The 23,069-nt window shown below is 41.9% G+C and overlaps 2 protein-coding genes across 19 annotated transcripts in view; one reads left to right on the top strand and one right to left on the bottom strand.

The window, feature by feature from the left end:
- WDFY4 (WDFY family member 4) overlaps nt 1–23,069 on the bottom strand; it is a 175,037-nt gene that overhangs the window by 135,887 nt on the left and 16,081 nt on the right. For 5 of the 6 annotated variants that reach the window (XR_005266603.2, XR_005266604.2, XM_072039559.1 and 2 more), the window contains exon 1: nt 3,274–3,338. The exons of the other annotated variant lie outside the window; for it this stretch is intronic. The gene's annotated coding sequence lies outside the window, so the exon portion shown is untranslated. Of the gene's footprint in view, nt 1–3,273; nt 3,339–23,069 lie in introns of those variants that run through there. 6 annotated transcript variants of the gene reach the window in all.
- Nucleotides 7,545–23,069, top strand: part of ARHGAP22 (Rho GTPase activating protein 22) — a 146,481-nt gene continuing 130,956 nt past the window's right edge. For 6 of the 13 annotated variants that reach the window (XR_011810026.1, XR_011810025.1, XR_011810023.1 and 3 more), the window contains exon 1: nt 7,545–7,779. Coding sequence is in view for 4 of the 13 variants with exons in the window: in XM_038181078.2 (XP_038037006.1) it covers nt 7,602–7,779 (178 nt within the window). In the remaining 9 variants the exon portion in view is untranslated. Of the gene's footprint in view, nt 7,780–13,305; nt 13,442–13,467; nt 13,601–14,213; nt 14,413–14,474; nt 14,732–20,705; nt 20,724–23,069 lie in introns of those variants that run through there. The other 7 variants (XM_072039562.1, XM_038181080.2, XM_072039563.1 and 4 more) reach the window with 7 other exon arrangements.

The following is a 23,069-nucleotide window of genomic DNA, read 5'->3' as shown; positions in this document are numbered from 1 at the left end:
TAAATATGGACAACCAGCACATGAGATCATATTTGAGAAGGTATTTGTGTAAATACACAGCTGGGTAGGAGTAGTTCAAATAGGCATGTTCCATATATTGATATTGGGGAAGGGAAAGGAAGGATGTAAATGTCATCTTCCAGGAAACAAGAATCATTGAAAAGGTGGTGTTGATTATCAAAATTAAGAGCACTTTTACTAGGATTGTATCTGCTTTAAACTGAATGCTGATTTTATAAGAACATGACCGCTAAATGATTGTTCCCCCATGGAAATGCTGGTATTGTTATTTAAAAAAAAAAAAAAAAAGTGTTTAACATTTTTCAGTTACATTTTGATCCAAACGAATTTACAGGAAAAAAAAAAAATTCAGGTCACAGTTTTGCTTAGTAAGTAAAACTACTTGTTTTAAATCTATTTTATAGTGCATTTTATTTCCATACATCTCTACAAAATTATCATCTGAGTGGTCAATATTATAGTCTCTATTTTACAGGATGGAAAACAGAGACATTAATAACTGAAGTGACATAACCAGGGCCAAGTTGCCACCCAGTGACAGAGCCAAAGAAACTATCTGGCCTCCAAGACCCAAGTCCAGAAGTCATTAGTATTTACAATTCAATTTTAATTTAGTTATTTTCTCTCCTTCTGCTTTTTTTTTTTTTTGAAATAGAAAAAAATTGTCAGTGTTAAAATAACATCACTTCTGAAATTTTTAACTCCTATCATTTTTCACCTAACCTCCAGTTTTTACCCTAGTTTTATTTTGCATCAGATCAGACTAAATGAGTACGTTTTTTCCTGAGACAGCAGGAAGAGACATATTTCTGAAGATGCCAGCCTCAGTCCCCAGTGTCTAAAATATGCATGCACTGCTCTTTGGCTCCTGCCACTAAAACAAAAAGAAATAATCTATTCTGCAACAATAGCATTTAACATTTAAATAATGCATTTCTGTATTTCCTCTCTGAATAAAGGACCTCATTTCTTTTAGGCCTACAAATATAAGTGACCGCCCATGTTTCTGCTTTTAATGCAGCTGATTCATGAGGTTCTGCAGCTCCTGACTAAAGAGTGTATTCCTGTCACTGATCTCAAGTGTGCAGGGAAAATCTCGACACGTAGAGGAACAGGTGAGCGAAAAAAAAATACAATAACCTCTCCAGACATGTTCTGGGACTGTCAGAGCAATTCCAACAAATTTTCTTAGATTTGAGTGAGAGCAGGCTGATGTCAAGATACAACTGGAGGCCTGGCTGTATAGACAATACAATTAGAATTAGAGACCTGGGCTAGACAGCAGAGCTACCTAGGACTTAGACATACAGATTCCTTTCACTATGAAGTTTGAGGCTCTATGCTTTGCTTACATAATACAAAATCCAAACAATATGACTTACCCCAATAATTTCTGATCTAGCAAGTCAGTTAAGCATGTATTTTGATGTAGGACAAGTGAGTAGTCTCTTACGGTTTCAGTTACGCTAATCCCATACTTCATGCTAAACAATTAATTTCCTGATTCCAGTATAGCAAAACACTTAAGTTTAGGGAAATTCAGAATAAATTTCATATAGAAATTCCAAGAAAAGATGCATCTATTTGAAAGAGGTAATGATGTGGGGAAGAACCTCAGCTGCTATTTACCTGATCTGACAGATGTAATTGCAGTAGCAGGTCTGCTAGACCTGTGATGATATGAGGGTGTCAATGAAGCAAGGGTTAGAGAGAGAAGTAGCATTTTGCTAGACCAACAGGTATAGCAGCAAAAACCGTCTTTCAGACAGGCTCACAAAAATGGGGGAGAAAAGGAAGCTCTGGAGGTTATCTAGACCAGCTTTCTGCTTGGAACAGGCCTACTACCAAAACTAGCCTAGCCTAGCCACCTTAAAAGCCTCTGAATACCTGCTTTCTTTGTATCCATCCCAGTATTTCACCATTGTCCTGGTGAAAAAGTTTTCTTAGTCTCCAAACTGAATTCCGAAGCTAAAACCAGGCAGGCATTACTTTTCATTTTATTATCTGCTACTACCAAGAAGCTTTGAGTTACATGGTCTTTGAAAAAAAAAAATCATTTAACTTGTTGTGGAGTGATGCTAGATCCTCCATTAGTCTCTCTGCCAGATTAAGCAAGCTTCAACATTTTCTTCCTTATAGGTAGCGTACCCTGGCTCTCCAACAATCTGAGTAGCACTTGCTCAGAAGTTTTTATTGTATTGTATTTTTGTTGTTTATATTATTGTATTGATTTTATGTATTGCTTTTATATTAATAATCTGTCTTGTCTGACTCCAACATATGAAGGTACATCACAAAACAGAGCTGGAAATCTTTTTCACATAATTCAGAACTGTCTAGACTTTCTTTTGTTATTTATTTTATTGTATAATGACTTATCAGAAGTCAGAAATTTCTGTTAAAGATTTTCCTTCTCCTTAGTATATTACACCCCCTCAATATGGTCAGAGACCATTATGCTTATAGCAAGACCAGAAAAAGGGCACATCAACATCTTTGGTGTTTGTCAGCAGTAAACAAAAAAGAGGGAAAGAAAATACAAATTCAGGTTTTCTTTATCTACCATGAAGAATAACACAATTCTCTAACTGTGTTTGCAGGTCACCTAAGCAAAATACCTAATACTCCTATCTGAGGGGCACACTTTCAAATTAAGTCAACTGGTTTTCAGGTATTTGCTACAGTAGCAGAAGAGGTCTTGTAGGGATATAAGCATTCAGCATGTTCATCACCACAGAAAGAGGAAAAATTGAAGCCATCTTTGGCCATCACCATTATGGCTGCTTGTTTAGTTTCTTCCCATACTCAGGTTTATGACAGCTGTATTACAGCCTTCTCTCAGGCTGTAGCTGCTGCTCTCTGGAGAAGCTCATACAGCCTGAAATGAAAGATGAATGTTCTTGACCTACTTGTGGAATGAGACTAGATAGAAAGGAACACTGACTGCAAAAGATTGTTAAAGATACCCAAAAATTGCCTAGCTTCACTCTGCTGTTTCTGATTGTTTTTCTGTAAGATCATAATTCTGCCCTCTCTTAGTAGCCTAGAAGTGTTTGGCATATTCACTGCCTCATCTGAAAAATATTACCTCTGGGAGACCCAAGATGCCATTAGGCTTACTTAAAATAAATAAATAAGTAAATAAAATAACCCAAACCTAAAGAAATTGCTCCATTTATGTTTTAGTTACAGATAATCTCTGAAGTTTTTTCTGAACTGTTGACTTTTTCCCCACCACCACCACAAAAATACCCTTCAAGCTTTCAGTTGTTTCCAGAGCAGATCTAGAGCATCAACACAGCATCCTCCATCATGCATTATCCACTTACCTGGCACTAGAGGTCATTTTTAAAGGTCCACATATTTCTTGCTGTGTCTTCTAAGAGTGCCAATAAAAATGCTGATTACTGACAGCTGAAAGACTGGCAATGCTTTTCACCTGGAAAACCAGATGGCAGCATCCTCAAGAGGTTTTGATCGCTTAGCCTGGAAGCAAAGGTCATATCAAATTGAAATTTCTTCTGGTCATTAGATACTTCAAACGATACCTATTTACTGCTCAATCTTATTTAGCAAGAGAATTTCCACAGTTCCTATACACATATTTATTCCAGCTTGTCTTGCAAAGGCAATGCTGCTGCAATTATTGATCTGAAAATGCATACCAAAGTCCTTTCTTCTTTGGATCCTTTTCCATCAACTTCATTTTATACAGTAAGAGAACAAATTCTAACCAAATGAAGTTGCAATCTAAACAAACTGGATCTGGTTTTCAATGGTGCCAAAGTCCAGGGTGATTAGATCTTGGGCTTTAATCCAGACCCATCTTGCTGATGAGTAAAGAGAATGTATCAATCAGCTAGTTACAACAAGTCCTTGGCCTGCATATGGTAGCAGAAGATGAGGAGGAGGAAAGAAGGATATGCCATGCAGTAATTGGTGGGTGACAGCATGCTGCACATGCAGCCTGGGGAAATAGAGATCCATTCAATGCCCCCCACACAGATTCAGCAACTTCACTGGCCCACGCACTCTTCCGTCGCAAGTACCCGACATGTTTCATAGCCTCTAGCCATCAGCCCTGGCGCCAGCAGATGAATCATATCTTCTATGAGTGTCCCCACTGCAATAACTTACTAACATTATCATCCACTGGATTTAGATAATGTTTGCCAATCCCAGGTCTCAAAACACTGCATGGAGGTGGATAGGGCCTGGGGCTCAGTGTCTTTCGTGTGACCAAGGGAAATGAGTCAGCATTAATTCTGTAGGCTTCACCTCCACACTCTACTCAAGTTTTCTAACCCTTAGGCCATACCATTTGCTATCATTATGTGCTTAACAATCAATGGTAAACACTTGTGACATACAGAATGTTTTTTCCACATTCCAAAGAGGTGACAGATAATTAAGGAACGCATTTATTTTTAGATTCACACAAGAAGCAGATAATAACAGTTCTCTAGTCCTTGGTTAGTCAGCCGATTCCTATTTTCTCACCCTGTAGATGGTTACTGCTCTGTGACGCACAGACAGTCTGTATCTAGACCAGTGATTTCCAGTAATAGGTACACACATAAATGTTATCTCAAGCCATCAGGAGGGACCCTCTTGCCTCAGATCAGTCACAGTGGTCTTATTGTCTACAACCACAGAGCTTCACTGATCTTTTTAAGAAGCCTGGGGAACTGGTTCATCTTTGACCTAGCTCTAGAACAGGATAAGCCCCAGACTGCTAGGGACTTTCTGAAGCAACAGATGTATGTTGTTTAGAATTACTAGTACAAAGATTTACACTGAGGTTCAGCATGTGACTTTAGGTATCCTTAAGCTGGGGAGACCACACAGGTGCATTTTCTGGTATCTCTGTTCAAATTCTCTGATCAGGGTATTCTTAAACTCTATTCAAAGATACCCACACCAAATAGGAGGGGGGGAGCTTATGTCATAATGCTGTATTTCCATTTTTCTCAGTTTCCATTTAGCAATGAAACAGCTTAATACAGAGAGAATAAGCCAAATCAGCTGTTACTTAAGTTTATTTTTTCCCCCTACTGCATGGCCTTCTACAGAGTTGCTTTTTATATAGAAGGGTGTATGTATATTTGTTAAGAAGTCATATTGTCAGGTACATATGTGGAAGGAGCATCTGGCCGTGGTGTGGGGCAGGCACAGGTGAAGAGGTGACCTGGGTTACAGATGAAGCAGCACTTGAGGCAGAGCCAGGACATCCCCAGCCATACTTCAAGGGCAGGGGTCCTTTGAGGTGTGGTTCAGTGGAGGTGGTGCAGCCTAGGGACACGCATCCCAAGAAACTGCCTGTAGGATGGAAAGAGGCTCTGAAACTTGTGAGCGACTTAAGGTACAAACCATTGAGATCTCTTGCCCCAGCTATCCTGCTCAGTGTAGGTAGGTTGGTATACAGTCTTCAGTGGTTAAACATTCCCATAGGCTCTGGTTCACCCATGACACTTGCTAGGTTACCTTTCTGTTGGACCTATTCTCAGTTTTTCTTTCAGGAAGTACTTTAAATTGTCAGAGCAAAGCACTGCAGCCTTCAGTGCTGAGATGATTTTTTTTCTCTCCTAGCTGGCAATTTTTAATAGTTTTTGTTGTTGTTGTTGTTTTTTCCCCTGACAGTTTATTTTCCCATAAAAGTACATCTGGGAGACTCAGATATGAATTTCTTATGATTGATCTGTGGAAAAAATAGGAATTTTTTGACTTCTAAAAAAATATTTAAATTGTTTGATTTGAAAATTGCTTTAAGAAGGGCTGATAATCTTGATGTCAAAGCAAAACATTTCAAACAGGATCAAATGGAATGCTTCTGTTTACACTAAGTACTTTGTTTTCAATTAACCAAAAAGACTTCAAAGCTAGTATCTAGGGTTGAACATGGCTGTTATTTATTTGAGTGTTTTCATTTCACCCATGAACATGATAATCAATTATTTATATATAATATCCTTCCCCAGAGATGAAATCAAGCTCTCATGATAAGTGACTTAGCAGGAAGAAGTGTCACCAGTTTCCTGTGAGGTTAGAAGTTCAGTTCACTTTATTTCTTGTTATGTGTTACTGTACACACCTTTTGATTTCCTGCTCAAAGTGCAAAATGATGCAATCTAAACAGCATCAAATTGGACGAGAAAAGCTGAAAATATCAAGAGAGAAAGAGGTCTCCTGGACTGTTAGGAAGAATGACTTTTTAATCCAGGCACTGGATAGGAAGTCGGAAGCATAACTTCCCTCAGCTCTTGCTATTGCTGGTTACCCCTGCTGGTGTCAGGGTGTTTGCTAAGCATGTTGGCCAAAGGATCACCAGTTAGCTGCTTCTCACCATGCTGAAGCCCAGCTAATATAGATAATTAGTGGGGAGATAACTGCAGGAGCCTGCATATTCAAAACAGATCCCACTTCCAGCCTCATTTACAGGTGCGTAAATCTGAGGCAGCCATCGTGAGCTCAACAGATTTATGATCACTTCTAAGCAGCTGATTCTACGGGCAGCTAAAGCAGGTAAAGGTCCAAAGCATCTTTGCCATTGTTCCAGCCTTGCACACTAAGTATAATTTCTGCGGAGGGCCAGAGAGCCTCTTCCACTGCTGGAGATACAACTTCATGGCCAGTGTTCAAGATCCAAAATATGATGCATCTTCTTGGCAAAGAAAGAAGCGGTCAATCTCAGGTGCTTGTTGTCAATGCAACTCAGCAATGTAAACCTGCAGGGTGATGCTGCAGAGCATGCACTTTGCCAGGGAGATGTTTACCTACTTTACTGTGTTGCAAAAGGACCTGCTAGGCAAGAGATAGGGATGGTGAGGAAAGGGCTCGTGCTACGAGCAGCCCTTGAGCCCTACGAGCAGGGGCAGAATGTGTCAATTGGATTTGATTTTCATCCAACTATTTGTAGTTTATAGATACTAATTGCTAGTACCTAACTATTTTGTCAACTGTCCTTTACTCTCCCCACTGCTGACTTGCTCCTTCCCAGGATGGGGCGAAGGAGAGCTTAGCAAGGAGTGCAAATAGAAATGACTGGTGCTAGGATGGAGTGCTGGCATTCCCCTGTGCTCATCCCACCAGACTGTCAGTGCAGAGAAGAGCTGTTGTTCTGCGCTGCAGTAACCATTGTCATTTCTCCCATCTCCCTGGTGCTCGCTGGATTCCCTTCCCAGAAGGGCTGCAGCCCCTGGGTGCTCCCTGCATGCCACTGCCCTGTGGCCCAGCACACTTTGTGTTTTCTTCAGTGCACAACCGTAGCAGATGCACAAGCTCCTTGGCGTGTGCTTTGTGTCCTTTTTTCCCCCCAGCTCGAGCTGGGAGAGATTCAGCTCTCCGTCCTTGGCGAGTTGAAGCGTCTGTCGAACGCGACAGGAGGAAGATGCTGAGGGGGGATGCGGGATCCACGCTGCTCCCTGGAAGAGGCATATTAATAACACCGATGCACGGCCAATTAGCAGAAGGAGCCGGGTCCAGCCCTCGTGTCTGCGTGCTAGTGATTTATCGGCAGTAATTACTGAGGCACTCAGCGCTGAGTTCGGACGGGAATTAATTCGAGGCCGGATAAATAATGCATGACGGTTTATTTAGCCCCACGTGAAGCGTCGCCCCCGAGCCAGAGCTGGGAGCTGAGTGAGGTGGCGGAGGGCGGCGGCCGGGCCCGGGGCCGCCCGCTGAGGCGAGGCGAGGCGAGGCGAGGCTGCCGGCAGGGAAGGAGCATGCTGAGCCCCCGGATCCGGCAGGCCCGGCGAGGTGAGTCCTCGGGGGGCGCCGGGCCACACCGGGAAACTTCCCCGGGAGGGCGAGGGGAGGGAGCGGCGGCGGCAGAGGCTCCGGGCAATAAGCGGTGGGTGGGAGGGAGGGGGCTGGACCCGCGGTGGTCTGCGGTGCCGGGGGGAATTGAAGCGCTGGATTCCGACCTGGGACTCGGTGGAGTCTCTGCACCCCTGTGGGGGTTGCTAATGCTGCGCTTGTCATGCCGAAATTCCTGCTGGCGGCAGGTGTGGCAGGCTCACCTGCGGCACCTCGCAGCAGCGGGCTGCTGGAGCGCGCTGCCCCTCCGGGCCGGGATGCAGGCGCTGGGGAAAGTCACTTGGTGGGAGCTGCTGGCGAGGACAAAGGAAGGAAGGGAAGAAAACCTGCTCTGGGTCTGCAACAGCTGCTTAGAGCAGTCCTGCAGCCCTGCTCGTAAAGCGATCGGCAAGGGCTGGGCACGGCTCGCCTGGAGGAGATGCTGTGGCAGGGGCTGCGTTGGGTGATCTCCTGCTGCTGCTCCAGCTCCTCGCTTGACATGGCATTTGTTGAGCATCATTGCCATTCACAGCCTAATGGCAGTCTCGGGAGAATATCTTCCCGCCCATCAGAAACAGAAACAGATTAATGTCATTTAGGAGCAAAAGCAGACACAGAAGTGTACGTAAAGATTAGGTTTTTCCTCTGCCATGCCAGCATTATAAAATAGAAAAGCGTCACTGGTTCTAACTGCTGTGATTCTGAGACAGGTAATACCAGCTAAATGTCACTTCGGGTCATACATATCTATCTACAAGCAGTGTTTTGCTCTGAACAGTCCTTAAAATACCAACAGTCTATTAAGTAGCAGTATCTTAGGAAAAAAAAAAAAAAAAAGAAAGAAGCTTTCTGCTATTTGGGTTGTATATATGCAATCTCATCCACGCTAATTCATAGGTACTTATAATTTACTTGCACAATTTTGTAGAAGTTCAGCACATCTTTTGTAGATGCTGCCTCTTTGCCATTCCCCTTCTAAGGGGTGCTTGATCTTATTTAAGTGTTTTAATACATTTATTATCCAGCATTCCTGTGGGTTATTGTAGCCCTGATGAGACAGAAGCTAATTGATGTGACTAAAGTGGTACAGGAAATCTGTGGCAGAGGAAGGAAACAGGCTTTCACAACTATATGCTGTACTACCACTTTTTTCATCTAGAAGATAAATATATATTGAAGTCTAGTTATGAGGCATATCCTAGATCCCTGTGGGTTACTGATGCTCAGAAGACAAACTGTAGTGTACTTCTGTGACTCAATTTCAATTTATAGCAATATATGTCATCCTCTCAGGGTTTGATCTGAGTTTGGTTTATTAACTGTGCAGTAGTAGGTTTATTTCTGAGTGAATTTAGAGCTCACGGAAAGAGCTGTCTTGATGCCTTTTGAAATGTAAGGAATTTTCCTACTTTTGTAATGCCTTGGCAAAATATTAGGCAGGGCCTAATACTGCAAGGCTCTTCTGTAGCTGTCATTCATAGGAGCTGCAAACAGGCAGTGCTGAAGATGGCTGAATGTTTCTTTGAAGGTAAGCGTCCCACCTTGCAAGACTGAAGTGAATATAAAATGGTTGTTCATGCTCCCTGACCTCTCTGCTGGGGTTGTTAATGAAGGTTCAGATAGTAAAAGGTGAGCAAGCAACGTATTGAGAAGGGCTGCATGAATCTTTAGCTGATGGTGAGCATCAACAAGGTCTGGAAATCCACAAGCTGCTGCATGAGCTTTGTTGACTTCAGGGCAGGCTGTTAGCTCTGCTACTGAGGACTTAGTTGTTGGCAGCATGACTTCTCTGAGCAGATGAGAAGGGATCAAAAAGAATGCTCTGGCTACAGACTCTGGGTTCACTGGAGTGTGATGGGAGGCAGTAATAAAGTGAAACCCAGAGATGTTCTTGTATTTACTGTAGATTTATTGTGGTTGAATTACTCAAGCTACCTTGTCTGTATGTGCTGCTCTTTGCTTCAGGCTCCCTGCATCTGTTCAAGTAGGTCCTGGGTTTAAAGACATTAAGGCTTTTCAGAGTGTTGAGTCTGACATCTGGGGTGTAGCTCTCAATATCCGTGATAGGTAAGGTAGAGAACAAAGATAACTGGCCTTACGAGAGGTAACTGTCAGTGTAATGTAGTCCTTGCCATTTCATCAGCAGGCTCGCATCTGTAACTCAGACACATTCATTTAAGAGGTACATTGTTTTCATAATGCCTAGTAAGGTGTAAAATCTCACAGACTGGAAATCTTAATGTGCCTAAATGGGCCTTCTGGAAAATCATTCATCCTGGTTAGGCTTGAATGGATTTTACATTATTTTTTCATCTACAGTGTTTTATGTACAGAAGTTGGCGGACTCCAGAATTCTGAAATAAGTGACTGCAATGGAAAACATCTCCTATTCTCACATTCTTTCCTGTCACTTACTGTGATGGGGCATAAAAATGCTGTCTTCCAAACTGGAGGCAAGAGAACTTTAAGTATGGAGAGCAGGGAAAGCAGTTTTCAGACTCCATCCTTCAGTCTCAAGGAATGCATTTTTGTTTCATTGCTCTTAAGGTATGAAAAAATGAAGCAAAACATCTGCTGTTTTTCTCAGAAATTCTAAGACTGTATCTGACCAGTTGCTTTTAAATGTGCTTGGCAATAGAAGCTGGACTGGCTACAAATTTGCACATTTGTTTTTTAATAAGTGTTATGAAGGTATTGCTCTCTATCGCAAAAGAACTGCTGACATGATAGATTCTTTACCGTATTCCTGTCTTCAGCACAGTCTGTCTCAGTTATATAGGCATGAAGAACTACATGTAACCTTCTCTTCTTACTAGGACATTGTACTAGTGGGTGTCTAACATTACGGAATTGTCTGCACTTCTCTGATTTATTATTTCTGCACATTCACGCATACGTTACAGTATGTTGAAAATTTTATTCACAGTCATAAGAATTACTTTTTTTTTTTTTACTGTTTAATTAAAAGTTAGAGACTGGAAAAGATGATGGGAAACATTTTAGCTAGCTAGCCTGCTGCAGGCAGGCTGTTTTTTCCTCAGGTATCCTTCAACATGCCTGTCGTAAAATTGCATTATTCCCCTCTTATTATTCCCCTCTTTCTTGTTTTTTTTTTTTTTGTTTGTTTGTTTGTTTTTTGTTTGTTTTTTGTTTTTGTTTTTTTTTTCTTTTCTGAAACTCATCATAATTTGATTTTAATGAAAAGTGGGCTTTAGCATACTTAAAACATTTCTAAGAATGATGTCTAGTAATCTTGGCAGGAGGAACTTTAGAGGGTAAAGTATTATTATACCCCTCTGGGAGTGTGCACATGTACAATGTAAGCTTCATGTGCTTGCAGTGAGGACAGCTATGCTTTAATATTTAGTGCTTTTGCAATGGTGTCATTGTATTTTTAATGAAAGTGCTGTTTCTTTGATTTCTGAAGCACAGATACACTATACTTAAACTGATTTCTTACGGCACTAAGGATACACGATTGTTTAGTCTCCATCCTAACAATTTGTGATCTGGTTGGCTAAATCCAGACAGACTTGAAAGGAGAAAAGACACGTCAAAATATAGTTGACTCCTATAAGCTCAAATAAAATTGGAGGCAGGATAGAGGAAAGATAACCATTATCTGTGTACCCAGAGAAAACTCTCATAAAATACTCAACAGAAACATATGTTCTGAAAGAAAATGCCCAAATGACCATGCAAAAGACACATTGATGATCTTGTAAATGCACACACATGTTCAAGTTAGCCAGAAAGTTAAGGGATATAGGAATGTATTGTGTTGTTGGGGTTGATCCTGTATAGGATCAAAATAGTACTGGTGCAAAACAGAGCCCCTTAAAATTCATATGTAGTAAGGATATTAGTTACATGCCATTAACTGTCTAACAAATGCACTCCTAAGGATCTGCACTATTTACTAATGTAGACATCTCCAAAATTGTCAGTCACAACACACCTATTCAGAACTGATAATTTTATTTCAATCCATTACTTGAGGCCAACACTTCACTACCATTTCACAATTCATAATGGATTTGCCTTTGCATATGCTACGTTTCACAGTTAACATTTACATTCTGTGGATTAGGGAAAACTCCAAGGCAAAGCTAGGACTTGAAACAAGTTTCCTGATGTTTAGTGTAGTGTGAAAGAATACTGAATTATCCTTCCTCCTTGTTCAACAGCTTTTAACTGGTCATTCTGTGTCATCAGAACACATCTGACTGTAAGAACTCACCAGCTAAGGGCTTAGATATCTGAATGCAACCCTGCAACCTTAGTTCTTGCGCAGGTGGAGGACAATAGGATGAATGTACTGGTATGAAATTGTGGGGTTTGCTAGTAGTAACTTATTTCTGTACCAGAAATATGGAGTGATTGGGGTCATCCCTTTAAAGATTTCCTGTCTAAATGAAATTGCTATTAATCACTTCTTCAAGAAGCCTTAACGACAGGAGAAAGCTATCAACCAGTCATGGCTTTCAGAAGGTCTCATCTAGCCTGAGTTTGCCAGGCTTAGGAATGAACTTTGATGTGCAACATCTCTGGAAAATGAATAGGGCATTTTTATACCAGTGAAGGTGACCTCTGACTCTGTTAGAAGATGCTGCTTATTCAGAGTCATATTTGGCTAAGCCAGTTAATTTTTCAGTACCATTGACACTGTTCAGGTCCCAGGGGCTGGGCCGCATCTAAGAATCAACCACGCAGGCCCAGTAGCAGGTGCCTATAGCAAGACTGTCTGCAACAGGAAAAGCTGAGATGAGGCCTAACAAGGGAACAAAAAATAGCGATTAAATGAGATTTCAACACAAAGGAGAAGAAAAAGTGTGAAAATTAGTTTATGGGGGAAAGGAAGGGGGATATGGAAGAGAGAAGACATTAGGAACTGTGAAGTAAATAGAGTTCATAATGTCCCAGAGGCAGCCAAACAGTCTCAAGTGCAATCTGGCTTCTCTGGTTACTGAGGGATCAACCCTCTGGCTTTTTTCTGAGTCCTCTACAGAAGGCATTCCTCCTGCCCTATGCACAGCAGTTAATTGTCACATTGCTATTTTCCTCAGGCATACAGGGCAAACTGGGGGCATCTTCAAAATCATGCTGTATGAAAAGCTTGTTTCTCTGGCTAGTGTGAGGCAGAAAAGGGGAACTCTCACAGACATCTGGTCCCCTTCACAAACCACAGCTTTGCACCTGCAGCCTCTTAGCTCTGTGGAGAGGAACTCCGAGGGCTCTGCAGCCCCGATGCTGCAGCTCTGGTTTGAGGGGCTGATGTTGCACACAGCTATTCCAAAGCATGTGGGTGGCCTGCACCTTGGCACCTCCATCTTACCAGGCAAACAATAACAACCAGCCTTGTACTCTTGCAACCAAAGTCAATAGCCCTGGAGCTGTGAACTCCTCCAGAAATTTCGAGCCCCTGAGAGCCCACCAACACAGGTGGGAGCACACCAGCCCCCATGGTGTGGAGCAATCAGAGTCACTAGCTGCAGCTGGCATGGCAGGGACAACATTACACTGGGGGAGCCCAGCTGCAAGGAGGAGGCTCACTATATCCCTTCCTTGAAAGAGGGTTTCTTTGAGACAGAAGAGGCAATTTTAGGAGCTGTGTTCTAGAAAGGTATGTGGGTAAAAGGCTAGAGTGAAATGCTAGTAAAACCAATTTGGTTTATGGCTTGTGGTTTGTGAACTTGTGTGAGGAGCCTCTGAGGCACTGTGGGGCAAGCCCTGTTTGTGGTGTGAGTCTCGTCCTCACCTCCTTGTTTTGGAGAAATGTGAGGTAAAGCTGCTGAGATGAGCTTAAAATCCTAATAAAATGCTGTGGGCTGTTGAGGGAGGTATTGGGGTTGGAGCCTGGTGTGCTGCTGGGCTTGTTGCTTATAGGTGCCCTGAAGGCAGGAGGAAAGAATAGCCCCAAACCGGACGGGGAAGCTTGGGGTGGATAAATAAGAGTGTGGGTGTCCCTGCGTGCTGTGTCTGGCACTAGGGAGGTGAAAGAGGTAGGGGATTATTCCTGTCCTGTTGGTAGTGGTCAGTCTCCTGTGGTCTGAGAAACTGATAACTGGGGCACAACTCCAGAGAGGGAGGTTCAGCTCCTGCTGCTACTCGGTGGTATGATCCATGACAGAAGGACCTGGGCTGTTCAGAGGGGTGAGCCTCGCTATCCCTGTGGAGATGCCTCTTTCTTTCCACATGGGCTTTGTGGTGTATGCTGAGCTAGGTGAAGCTTTTGGCAATAGCAGTGTTCTGGCCTGGCTTGAAGGCTCAGGCAGGAGATCACCTTCTGTAGAGCAAGCCCTGAAACTTTGCAGGCAAGCGGCTGTTACTGGGCGCACGCCATTTGAATTTGAAATAACGAGCTACGGCCTCGCCTCCTGGGCAACGGTTGAGGCCTTAGGAAGGAGCAGTAACACTGCTTGAAGGGCGGCTGGGCTGCCAGGGAGATAAACGGCGTGTGGGGGGAAATTAAATATTTAAAAATGAAAAAGCCATAGGCTTTCTAATTTAGGTGTAAAACACCTGCTGAGCAAGCACAGGCTGGTGAAGAGCACAGTGGTAGCACTACAGATGCTGGCACCTCACTCCTGGGAGGTCAGTCACCTGCTCCTTCTGGAGCCTGTATAAATGCATTCCTTTTCATTGCAAGGCTACTACCAGAATTACGTTATTTTTCCTTGTTGGTTTCCTTTTACATTGCTGGTAGTTAATAGGCAAGCACAGCAGTACAAACAGCTTGATGTGTTTTCTCCAGCTCCCTGCATAATAGGCAGAGGTAGTTTGAGGCAATGATGAAGGCCCTCCCACACCATGATGGCGGGGGGGAACCCCTTGATGAGGGTGCAGCGTGAGCCATCTGGTGAGCTGGAAGAGGAAAGGAAAGGATCCATGCCCAGGCCTGCATGTGTTCAAGGTATTTGAAACTAGCATGGGGGAGGGAGGCTGCTGCTGACAGTCCTTCTAGCGTGTTTGCCTTCAACAGAGCTTCTCTGTGTGTGTCTCATGCCCAAAAAAGAGTAAATTTGTCTTTATGAATAGCTTAATAGGGGAGATACTAGGTGTTCTCTGGAGTTTAAAAAAGTTGCTTGGAGTATCTTTCCTCTTAATGCATGTAATTAAAAGCACATTATGCTTTTAAGTTCACGTTATTTGTGAACTCCTTGAAGTTAACAAACAAAAACTACACCCAAAACTATGGTGTGTGGTGTTAAATTGGACTCGATGATCCTTCTGGGTCCCTTCCAACTTGGGATATTCTATGAAGTGATGAGGAAGCTGTATACACTTGTTCTAAGGTGAAGTGGTTACACTGCAGGGGAAAGGATTGGATCAGTCATGATCTCTGGGAGGACTGTAGGCAGGGAGTTTCACAGTCTAATGCTTAACCTTGTGCAGACCTCCAAGTTAGGAGAACCCCTCCGTATGGTATTAACTCATGACATCTTGTTACAAACAGCCAAATAATTTGTGTACTTGTGTTCAGATTATGAGACATGTAGGAGTAAGAATTCCTGGATTTCTTCTAGCTCTGTCTCCCAAATAAATAACCCTGTCACTAAGGCAAGTCACTGAGGGACCTGTTTTACAGAGAAGGGGACAGGTGCTGTTTGCACATGGAAAACAGACATAACAAATGTTAAAATCAACATTGAGCTGTTGGTGTAATACCCTAAGAGTAGTGTAGGAATGAATACCTGTGGTGATCTTTGTATAAGAGAAATGAGGTATTGCTGAATATGGGGAGGTTTTATTCCTGAAAGCAGCTGGCTGACATTATCACTTCAGTGTTATTGACAAAAGGCCTTGACGAAGTTTTCTCTACTCCTGGTTACCATTTTCAGTTCACAATAATTTGGGGAAGTGGTATTCTATGGAGTGTGGCAGACTAATGTCTCCGGTTAGTATAAGATACCAGTGATGCTGGCATCCGCTGCAGTATCTGAAGAATATGGACCAAGTACTTGGCATGTCACGGGTATTAATATTTGTTATAAGTGCATTGGTGAATGCAGAGTATATGACTAACTTGAATTATTATGATGCAGCAGACCTATGTGCTGTATCTGTAGTGCTGAAGAGCTGCAGCTTTGACCAGGATCCCACAGTGTTTGGTGCTGTACAAGTTTAGTACAGTCCCTGCTCCAACATGAATGTGATTGTGGCCAGCATTTTTTGTTTGTCCCTCGGTCCACCATGGCTAGGAACACTATTTAAAATGAAGTCTTAAATCCATACCCACTGGGAATATTACAAGAGGTTTTTACTGATTGTGGAGGGGGCACAAGCTATTTATTCAGTCGTCTTTCTGTGACCTGATTTGACTCGCTAAAATAGCAGGGGAAAAGAAATCTGAGATGACTTCCTGGCATTCCAGAGAGTAACTATGCTTATAAAAAGGTCTGAGCTTGTCAGTGAAGTGTGGGAACATAAGGCTGGGTGGATCAGAAGGAAAGAGTGGTGTGGGTGTAGGGAGAAGGGAGTAAGACTTCCCTCTTCTGGCAGTGGTGAGCTGTAGCTCAGCGTGGTTGCCCAAGGAATTGCAGAGCTTTGCCAGCAGCAGGGTGTGAGTTGAGCAGTGCTTGTCAGGTAGGCAGTTCTAACTAACCAGATGGAGATGATGGACAGCTTTCAAGAGATGCTGCCAAGGTTCAGTGGGAGCGGAGAGTGGTGCTTGGCTTTGCTATGGTTCTGTAGCTCATCGTGTGTGCTTTGGTGGTGAAGGCATGCTTCAAGCTGACTCAGCAAATGGATGTGAACTAAGTGGCAAATGGATACAAACGAAGTGCTGCTTTGTCCTCTGAACAGTCTGCTGCAGTGGTTCCAGTTGGGAACTGTCAGCGCATGGTGCAGACCTGAAAATGCAGACCTTTGCAGTAAACAGGTTTCTGTACTTGGGCTGTCCAATGGTGTGGTCTGTAACAGATTTTTACAATAACAAAGGACATAATATGTTGAATTTAGGATTCTGAGCTACTGCTTATGGCATTTACCTATCTTTGTGTCTTCTTGCTAATCATATCTTTCTCTTCTCTGTTTTTCTTTTTTTTTTCTTTTCTGAAAACAAACAGAAAACCAATGTTGAATCTCTCTTGATAATGAAACTAAGCTGAACCTGCTGTCTACTGGGATAGAACAGCATGAAATTATAATGGACTGGCTATCCATCTTCTTTGTGTCCCTTTCAATGCTTAACAAATAAATAAAGCATATGAGTATTACTCAAGTGACTACTGTTCAATTAATGGCAGGAGCTTGTAGCTCTCTAGCCTTGTCTGAAGAACAGAGTATTACCTAGCCTTCTCCAAGCCGAGGAACATACACACAAGGCAATGCTGAATGGCTTGCTTAAAATATGATGTGCAGCAAGCTATGCAAAACTACTTCATCCTATTACTAATTGGGATAGGAGGCCAGTGTTAGTGAAGAAAAGGTTGTAAGCGTGATGAAAGGCAAAATTGAATGGTTGGGCTGTGATGTATTCTGTGCATTTTCTTACAGAGAAGCTAACACATGCTGCTGCTGCATGATCAGTAGCAAACTAGCTGGTACTGAAAATAAAACAACCATTACAGACCCCACGTTGTATCCTGTGTTGAGGGTTAAAAGGCCAGTAGTTAGGGTGCTAAGTGAATGTTGTCTTTACTCCTTGTCCGTTCACAGGCTTTTCTTTGCAGGGGCTTCGCTTACCTATTCGATACACATTTTCATTTGTCTTGTACAGACAGGGCAGTGCTGTTACTTCAGATACACTGTAAGCAGTAGAACTAAGATGAGAATGGATGGGTGCAACAGCTAAGGCTTAAAGTAAGCCTTCAGTGAAGAGCCATTATATTAATAGTCTGTTACTATAATGTCCAAAAGATTCACTATTTATTGTTCTACTGCATGTGTCTCTGTCCTTAGTCCAACCTACTGGGTCAGTAGGCAGATCCTGTCTAGTGTCTTCATTTGGAGTAGTTAGGGATGTTTACATACATGTAAATATTTGGATTAACAGCATGCTTTTGAAGCAGATCTGATTATTTCTCCCTAATGTAGAATCAAAGAATGATTTTGTTTGGACTTAAAGAAAATAATAATGGACTCAAAGAAAATCTCTGACATAAGTATTGTGTGGGTCATGGAGGACACAATCTCTTCCACCACACGTATCTGCTCCCAGTGTGCTGTACTTTCTACTTAGATCTAGCCAAAATAATGTTAGCATATTTCACTGAAGCCATGACCATTTGGGTCACTCTAAAAGATAGAAAAGATTCAAACTGATTGCTACCTTTGTTCAGCCTGATCGCCCCAATGCCTCGTTTAGGTGCACTAGCTGCCTACTTGTGCAAAGTAACTGATGAGTATAAGCAATTCTCCTGATCATATTGCACAGGTCACTGGAGTATAAAATAACTTTTCTGATTTAGAGCATGCCTTATACAGAGCTGACTGTACCATTTGTAAAGTGGTGAAAAGCCATTGCTGTTGTGTTGAACTACACAGAAGACCAAGATTAATTCCTTTATACCATTCAGAAAGCAGCAGCCCTCAAACCAGTGTCTTGCCTTCTTGGTTTCTGATGGTGTTATGTAAATACTGTAGTACAGGGAGAAGAGTTGTTCCACGTATTCTAAAAGGAAATGCTGCATGCTTATTGAAGATGGATGCAAAGATCTAAGCCTGCTCTGACTCTAGGAAGGCTATAGGCAGCTTTGAGTGCTGCTTTGCTTAGGCTAGTAAACCTTGGAAGAAGCCTGAGCTCAGGGCATGGCAGTGTTAAATAGTTTTCAGTACCTGAAGGAGTACTTATAGAACAGCAGTGTTGTGTGGGTGTACTAACCTGCTAGCTAGCAGGAGATCTTGCCTTCTGTTTTGCCAGGTACTGTCAGCATGATTACCCTTAAAACATGCTGGTATGTAGAATGTATGCAATCTAATGCTTCAGAACTTTTTGGCATGTGCACATGTTATCAGTGAAGGAGCTAGGCTGCTCAGCAGTGAGTTTCTTCATTGTATCTTTACAGCTGGTATAGCTTAAAAAACAAACCAAGTCTGGGCTGTGAAATATTCCCCGGTACAGCTGTGGAAGCAGCATCTCCAGACTTTTGTATTTTATTTGAGTTTTTCAGTTGCAAAACCATGCACCAGTCCTGCCCAGACATGTTTGGAGAGATGATGCAGTCCCAAGTAGTTGCAATACAGTTCTAAATCCTCCAGCTCAAGTGTGCTGGCTTATATGCAGTCATTCTTCAGGCTGCCTCTTGTTCTGGTTGATCTCTGAGCCCTTGTGTCTGGGTCTGCTCGCCAGGCCCCTGTTGGACTCTGTCTGCAGTCTTTCTGTTCTGCAGCTTGCATGCTTGGGCAGGACTTGCTTTATTAAGGGACCTGCTAGTTTGCCAGGCACCCTGGTACAGCTTTAGTACATTTTTTATGAAGTCTTACTTTGGTGTGAGCTTGCATTAGTGCTTCACAAGGAACCAAGGAAGGGTGGTAGAATGCAGCACATTGTCTTGGTCTGTATAATCCTGGAATAATCTGTATAATGTTCTGAATAGAGAGGTGTAACTTCATTCACTAAAACTAATGGAGCACAACCTGCTGTTACGGCAGCACTCCTAAACGTAGTATGTGTCTTCCAGGTCACAAAATGTGAGCAAGCACTTGGCTGTGCAGCAACCTCTTGATTCAGTGCAGACTGCTACTCTATTTGGCTTCAGAGAACAAAAAGCCATTGCCAGTTTCTTTAAACTGATATCCTTCTAGTTGTCTAAATACATTTTATCACTGATCACCTAGACGATTCTGTGATTTCAAACATTGTTCCCTTAATGTCTTCACTGTGTTTCAAGATGATAAATTCTCGGGTTGTTGAGGAAGTGTCTTGGTTTCATTTGTGCTTGCTGGCAGTGGTATCTCAGCAATCAAATGCAAACACAAATACAGATGTGTACTACAGACAAAACAAATCTGAAGCAAATATTTTTTTCCTACAACTTGGTGAAAAGAAATGTATCTCTTGTGTTGTTGTAGCTTTTTTTGACACTGTTTGAATTAAGTAAAAACTGAGAATATTGCTTATAGTATGTAAGATCTCTTCCTTGTATGGCTAGTGTTTTAAATACTATCAGAAATAATAGCTGGTGTCACTATGTCATTAATTGAAGGAACATTAGAACGAAGTGCCTTCACTGAAGGACAATTTGTCAGCCAGACTCTGTTTAATGACTGTATTGATTTAGTTTAATTGCTTATGAAATTTCAAAAGACCACAACTTTAATTGATATTGAAATTAATCAAGTCAATGCAATTCAATGTCCCTGATTTAGCTAGGTTCTCAATGACTGTTCAAATCTGTAGTGGTCTGAGCAGGGGAAGGAAAGAAGAAACTGTCAAATGTTTTCAGTCAGGACTGTGCTCAGAAAAGGGGAATGGTGTGGACAGAGAAAGGAAGAAGTGTAGCAGAGGAACTTATCTGTGTTGACGTGCATGCTTAAGATAGACAATCAAGGTGATGAGAAAGTAGTCATGTGTATTGCTTAGAGGAAGGTCTGAGTGGCAGAGGACTCTTGTAGATGTCTGATATTCTGGTAATGGGGCGAAGAGGGAGAACTGAAGAGTAACTTTGCATCCCAGCTTGGCCCTGTCTAGATAGGGATTCCCATTTCTGTAAGGAATGGCAGCATGGCTCCATCTGAGTTGGTCTGTCCACTCCTTGGAATAATCTTTGCGTTTAATAGTAAAGGCATGGCAGTCAAATGTGGGGGTTTTGAAGAGCTTATTTGGTGTATCCCAGGTAGTTAGTACAGCAGTCGTTGTTGGTCACCTCACTGTCTTTGTTCGCAGTGCCTACTCCCACCTTCATCTAGCCATAAGAACATCCATACGGAACATCGCTTCCAGCTGCAGGAGTATTTGTAAGGTCTGCAATTCTGCTTCTTGCCATTTAATGATTCCTGCCATCTAATGGTTCCTAAAAGAGGCTTGGCTCACTGTTGTTGGTATCAAGGATGTGGGTCTATATGGTCTGTAATAAACTTGCTGGGTTGTAATTGTCATTTTTCCTGCTTCTGAGTGGGTATGTCCTGTAGCTGGCATTTCGGTACTGTTGCTTTGTGCAAGTGAATCTTAAACCTTTCTTCCAGGGGGAGCTTGAATCCTTTCTACATTGATTTCTGTTTAGTGCTTTTCTGTGTTTCTGAGTCAATAATCAATTCATGAAAATGTGGAGAGCAAAACCAAACTGTTTGGAGTTATTGAAAAGGCATTACTGGATTAGAACTCTATGGAGTGTGTAAAGTATTTGCTGAGTTGTTGTATGCCTCATTTATTGATTTGTTTTCTTCCTTATGCTTTGCTGATTCCATAATTCTGTTAAATAGATGAGCACTAAGAATATATATATCTACCATTAAGAACAAGGGGCTTGATGTACTGAATCGGATTATCAAAGTAGGTATTTGATCCAAGTACTATGAGATACCAGCTCCTTTAAAGACAGGCTGTACTCATCTGTAAACTTTCTTCTGACCTCTCTATGCAATTATTTTATTCCATGAAGCATGCAATATAAACGTCAATGCTGTTAATAGCCATAAATAATTCCTCCTCCTAAAAATTTCTGTCTGGTCTGTGTTGTTGACTTACAGATGAGGTTGCTAACTATCTCCATAATGAAATAAACTATTACAGTCACGACTAGAAGCTCTAAGGAAATGAAAAGCTAAGACAGCATGAAGAATTAACAGCCATAGCAATTGACTAACGTGTGGTGCTGCTTAAAATAAAAGTATAAGGATAAACATCCTCTAGTGTCTGATCACGAAAGCCTCAACTCTTCCCTATAATAAATTGTTACTGGTCAGGGCTGTGCAAGTAAACCCAAAGGATGCGTGAAGGAAGGCTCACTTTGGGTTATGCCAATGCTAGGTGATGTCTTCTGTGAGGTCTCTGTCAATATAGATGCTATAATAAAGGTAGTTTGTTTCCAGTTAAATCTAATAAATCTGATTTGTGTTGGGTAGGAGTGGGAGAGTAGGAGAGGGTTTATATAACTGTATGCAGACAGGGAGTTTGGAAACTACTGGGAATCACACACTTGATCTGGAAGATGCTGAGGTGCTGTAGTGTGGAGGTGACTGAAGTGCTTCCTGAAGTATAGATTTTGGTGGTATTAGACTAATTAGGTTAATTTCTAAGACCTCTTCCAAGAAACATAGTTCCATTTGGAAGAGCAAATTATTGGGATATTTGTAATAACGTATGTTGTAACATGAATGTGGAAAGGAACCGGAGACTGTCACAGATAACAGCTTGGTCCTTGCTGTAAAACATGGCCTGGGATGAGGAAAAGGCCGTTCCTTCAACTAAGTCCTTATATACCTCTGTAGTAGAGATTTAAATGTGAAGTCTGCTTTTTACTGTACATGCACGAAATGGGATCCTCTCTTTCTTGAGAGTGATGGGGGGTAGCAGGCAAAGTTGTACGTGGTACTTCTGTAATCATCTGCTAGAGGGCACTGTGTTGCCAGAAAGGGATGTATGAAGGCATGAAGATTTCAGTTAGCTTCGTGGAAGGCAAGCGATTCCTTACATACTTTGCTAGAATGAAAAGTCCTGTCAGAGCTAAGACTATAGTGAGTAAACTTCATAAGAATACGCCCAGATACGTCAGAGCTATATATTTTACATATATATAAATATATATATGTAAAAATAAGTGTTTGGGGAGTACTGGGTTACTTGAGCAAATACAAAGTTTGCTGGTAGATCTCACTAATGTGGAACTAATGCTTTATGTGAGTTCAGCTTAAATTCAGCAAATTATTTTAGCCAAAAATAAGGGAAAGATAACTCTGAAAAAGCTGTAACTCTCTATCAGCATGTCTTACATCATTTCAACATTTTAATTAATTTTTAGAGTCCAGCTGAAAACAAACTTCTTACAGTAGGGTTCAACCTATAGCTTTCTTGATTGAGGCATGAGACAAATTTTATTGTAGTGGAACTCACCCTAGGAACTTAGAGAAATGGAAAAAATCTGCATGTCAGACAAGGTTTCCCACTGAGTTTTACACTTTAAAAAAAAAAAGTGATGCCCTCTTCCTATAAAACTGGAAAGCTGTCAGAGGACAGGCTGACCTCCTGTGGGGTGGTTACAGGAGAGGTGAGCAGACTTGCTCTAATGAAGGGAAATGACCTCAGATAGTAAATAACTTTTTTTTATAAGATACTTAATAACTTCATAAATTCAAAGGAAGTAGAAATG

Source organism: Anas platyrhynchos, chromosome 6 (assembly GCF_047663525.1).
Source record: "Anas platyrhynchos isolate ZD024472 breed Pekin duck chromosome 6, IASCAAS_PekinDuck_T2T, whole genome shotgun sequence".
Classification (NCBI taxonomy): Eukaryota; Metazoa; Chordata; class Aves; order Anseriformes; family Anatidae; genus Anas; species Anas platyrhynchos.
Note: the sequence above shows the minus strand (reverse complement) of the source record. Positions and strands in the feature narration are given on the sequence as shown.